Source organism: Octodon degus, unplaced genomic scaffold (genome assembly GCF_000260255.1).
Source record: "Octodon degus isolate 3935 unplaced genomic scaffold, OctDeg1.0 scaffold00274, whole genome shotgun sequence".
NCBI classification, from domain to species: domain Eukaryota; kingdom Metazoa; phylum Chordata; class Mammalia; order Rodentia; family Octodontidae; genus Octodon; species Octodon degus.
In genome coordinates, this window is record NW_004524850.1 from 582,714 (window position 1) to 587,203 (window position 4,490).

The following is a 4,490-nucleotide window of genomic DNA, read 5'->3' on the forward strand; positions in this document are numbered from 1 at the left end:
CGAGACTTGTGATCCTGCCTGCTCAGGACAAGATGACCTCCATTTCCACTTTTCCTCTGACTAGATTAGCAGTGTGAACGATGCAGTGTTCCAAGGATGATAAGAATTAGAAATGAGCTGTAGCACGATTAGCCACATATTTTGACATGTTAGCAGCAGTCTTACATTATGCAACATATACAATGCATGAAGCAAGAGATTTACTAGTCCATTATGAACTAGACATGAGTTTTTCCAATGTTTCCTGAATGCCTCTACAACCCACACATAAAAAGCGAAGGACTGCCATGAGTTCAAGCCCACCCTGTGTTACATGTCAACACTGTCTCAAAAAAATCTAAACGACTCAAGACAAAATTTGTAACACGTTACACACGTGATGGCTAATTTTATTGTGTATGCATAATAAACTTCCGTTATGAAGTATACTGTTCGCAACATCAGGACTACTTACTGCATGTGTCACTTACACTGTGGTCTCGCATTACTGGAAGGGGACCCTGCGGTAGAATGAGCAGCTACTGAACCGCAGGCCAGAAGAACGCGGGATATTCTACCAAGCACTGTAGTACTAGCAGATAAGAAGGCCAAATACGGTGAGGCGGCCAGGGGGTCTCGCAGACAGCTTTCCAATGTGTCAGACAGTGTGATAGTTCATTGAATCAGCAGACAGTGGTAGCTGTGCATAATGGTAAAAACCTATCTATACATTTATCTCTAAAACTGCTGAGAGATAACAATTCACAAAATTTACTCAATTTCTCTTTTAAAACCTGATTTGAGCTTCCCCAAGCCATCATTTTCCAAAGCACAAATTGTATTACCAGCATTAAAAAAAAAACTCATTGAATATAGAAAGCTGTCCAAAGTAACATCACCATGGTGCAAGACTGCTGGGACTGTTCCTGCTGAGAAACCGTATCAATATTGATAACTGGCAAAGAAGAAATTTTAAACTACATTGCATCTTTGGGAAAATGTACGGCTAGTCTGTGGCAGTAGGAAATTCACAAAAAGATTTTTTGGATGAGTTGCATATTGAACTCACAAAGCATGGCAATATGAGCATGAGAAGTAAATTTTCCTGATTAAAATCTGATATTGTGGCCGGGGAATGGCTCAGTAGAATAAGTGCTTCCCTGGCAAGCGCAAGGGCCTGCGTTCAATCCCCGGTTCTGAAAAAAAAAAAATCTGATATTGCACTCACAGCATATTAACAGCTCTGAAAAAGAAAAAAATGAAAACTGATGTACTGCATGTAATCTAAAATTGTTAGGATACATATATTTTCTTAGATTAAAAAACACATTGAAAAAAAAAAAAAAAACACATTGGCTAACTTACATTGCCTGAAAATAGATGAACGATTAAGCACATCTAGAGATTACTAGTAATAAAATTATAAAACATGATAGCCAATTAAAAATTCCTGCTACAGTAGGGGATATGGGCAGCAAAGCTTCAAATGCAAGCTAGTAGAAAAATCCTTAAGAATGACGGAAAAGGCCAAATAACTCAGTGGATTAAAGCACCTGCAAGCAGCCGCAGGGCCAGGGGTTCAATCCCCAGGCCTGCCATGCCGGCCCCGCCCTTGGGGTGTGCTAAACCAGCAACTGAGATTGGACGTGTTGGCGAGCACCTGTAATCCCAGCACTTGGGAGGCTGTAAACAGGAGAATTATTACGAGTCTGATCTAGTAGTGAGACCCTGAACACCCTGTAAACCCTTCCCCAAAATAGGAAAAAAAAAAGTTTAGGAAAATTCAGTTTTGGATTCACATTACCCCACAATTAGTAAATGCAAAAAAAAAAAAAAAAAAAAGTTGCAATTATTGGACTATTATGTATGAGATTCACTTCTTACTGCACCTGCAGACTTTCAAGTGTAACTTATCCCATGTACTTACAATGCCTGTGTAGCGTATTCACACATTGCTGTTTCAAAACTGTTTCATGTCCTTGACGAACATCACCTGTAAGCTTTCCTACACGGTCTACCCATACTGTGCTCAAAAGAGAATGTGTGGTTAGTTTTCCCTCAATATCTACCTAAGTGTGCTGAGAGTTCTTCTAAGTTTCTAACTACCTCTGCACTTCAAAGGCTTTCGCACGTGGCTTACAGTTTCTCCTCACTGTGAGAAAGTATATGTGGCTGATGTCTGTTTACTATAAAAGCTTTCCTCATAGCTCAGTGGACTAAAGCTCCTGCTTAGGCAGACACAGAGGTCAGATTCAGGTCCCTGGCATGCAATGTTGGCCCCAGCCCCGGGGCATGCTGAGACGTGACTGGGACTGGGTGTGGTAGCAGGCGCCTAAAATCCAGGACTTGGGAGGCTGAAAAACAGGAAGCTTCACTTGAAGTCCAATCTGTGCAGTGAGACCCTGCAGACCCTGTACTAAGTGCATAAAAACATATATAACAAAGCTTCCCAACACTGCTTATACAGGGCTTCTCATGTGAGATTTTTCATGTATTTTCCAACGTGTTTGTCCACTAAATGCTTTCCCACATTGCCTACATACAAATGGTTTCTCTCCAGTGTGAGTCCGTTCATGACTTTGACAAATAGCACTGGTTATGAAAGCTTTCCCACAATGCTTACATGCAAAAGGTTTTTCCCCTGTATGAGTTCTTTTATGTACTTGACAATTATATTGTCTGTTGAAAGCTTTCCCACAGTGGTTACACACATATGGTTTCTCGCCAGTGTGAGTCTGTTCATGCATTTTACAAACATTACTTATGCTAAAAGCTTTTCCGCACTGCTTACATACATAGGGTTTCTCCCCTGTGTGAGTTCTCTTATGTACTTCACATCTATACTGCCTGCTGAAAGCTTTCCCACATTGGTTGCATACATAGGGCTTCTCCCCACTGTGCGTGCTTACATGTGTTTTATAATCCCTCTGTGCAACATAGGCTTTCCCACATTGCTTACATACATAGGGTTTCTCACCAGTGTGAGTCCTCTTGTGTGTTTCCCAACCTGATTTTCTGCTGAATGATTTCCCACATTGTGTACAAACATAGGGCTTCTGCCCAGTGTGCATCCATTCATGAGTTTGACAAAGAGTCCTTGTGTGGAAACATTTTCCACATTGCTTACATACATAGGGTTTCTCTCCAGTGTGAATTCTTTCATGGTTTCGACACTTATGAGATGTTGTGAAAGCTTTCGCACAGTACTTACATACATAGGGTTTCTCCCCAGTGTGAGTCCGTTCATGTCTCTTAAAATCTGTTTGTCTGACAAAAGCTTTCCCACACTGCTTACATACATAAGGCTTCTCCCCAGTGTGAGTCCGTATATGTGTTTCACGATCTCTCTGTCTCATAAATGCTTTTCCACAATGATTACATGCATAGGGTTTCTCCCCAGTGTGAGCCTGTATGTGTAATTCATAACCTCTGAGTGTGATAAACGCTTTCCCACATTGCTTGCATACATAGGGTTTTTCCCCAGTATGAGTCCATACATGAAGTTGGGAAGTTCTGCGTGTTTTGAAAGCTTTTCCACACTGCTGACATACATAGGGCTTCTCTGAACTGTGGGTTCTTTCATGTTCTTGACAACTACCTTGTCTGCTGAAAGCTTTTCCACATTGCTTACATAGATAAGGTTTTTCCCCAGTATGAGTCCGTTCATGAATTTTACAAACACTATTTGTTCTGAAAGTTTTGCCACATTGCTTACATGCATAGGGTTTCTCTCCGGTGTGAATTCTCTCATGTATTTGACACTTATAATGTGTGCTGAAAGCTCTCCCACATTGCTTACATGCATAAGGTTTCTCTCCAGTGTGAATTCTTTCGTGTATTTGGTATTTATGATGCGTGCTGAAAGCTTTCCCACATTGCTTACATATATAGGGTTTCTCCCCAGAGTGAGCTCGTTCATGCCTTTGCCAGTTATCCGTTCTGCTGAAAGCTTTCCCACAATGCTTGCATACATAAGGTTTCTCTCCAGTGTGAACTCGTTCATGCATTTGCCAATTCCCTTTTCTGCTGAAAGGTTTCCCACAATGTTTACATATATAACGTATCTGCCCATTATAAGTTCTTCCATAATTGCCTAATGAATTGTTAATGAAGCATTTTCCATAATGGTTATCTACATGGGTTTTTTCTACAGAGTAATTTTTTTCATGTGTCTGATGACCATAATGAGAATTAAGACCTTTACCCCATAGTAGAAGAGTATACATATTCACTTCACTGTGACTCCTTTCCCACCTTTGAACACCACCTATGAATGATAATACATCTGGGTTCTCTTCAATGGCCCGTTCTTCAGTGCAGTCAGAATAGGATTCTGTACATGCCATATATTCATGAGGTTTCTCCCCAAGACTTATGCTTGCATGTTTCTCATAGGACTGGAATTCTATGCAGGCTTTACCATGTTTGTCACAGGCAGAAAGCTTCTCTTGAAATTCCCGCTGCTCACATCGCTTGAGTGCAATGGTGGCCATGCTGGGGTCATCTGTCGG

At 41.1% G+C, this 4,490-nt stretch overlaps 2 protein-coding genes across 2 annotated transcripts in view; both read right to left on the reverse strand.

Annotated features, from left to right (window-relative positions):
• Nucleotides 1-4,490, reverse strand: part of LOC111814145 (zinc finger protein 431-like) — a 629,125-nt gene that overhangs the window by 350,160 nt on the left and 274,475 nt on the right. The window lies entirely within an intron of this gene.
• The window catches only part of LOC111814138 (zinc finger protein 14-like), a 34,513-nt gene continuing 32,369 nt past the window's right edge, over nucleotides 2,347-4,490 (reverse strand). The window contains exon 5 of the mRNA XM_023706879.1: nucleotides 2,347-4,487. Within this exon, the coding sequence (XP_023562647.1) occupies nucleotides 2,439-4,487 (2,049 nt within the window). The 3' untranslated portion in view covers nucleotides 2,347-2,438. The remainder of the gene's footprint in view (nucleotides 4,488-4,490) is intronic.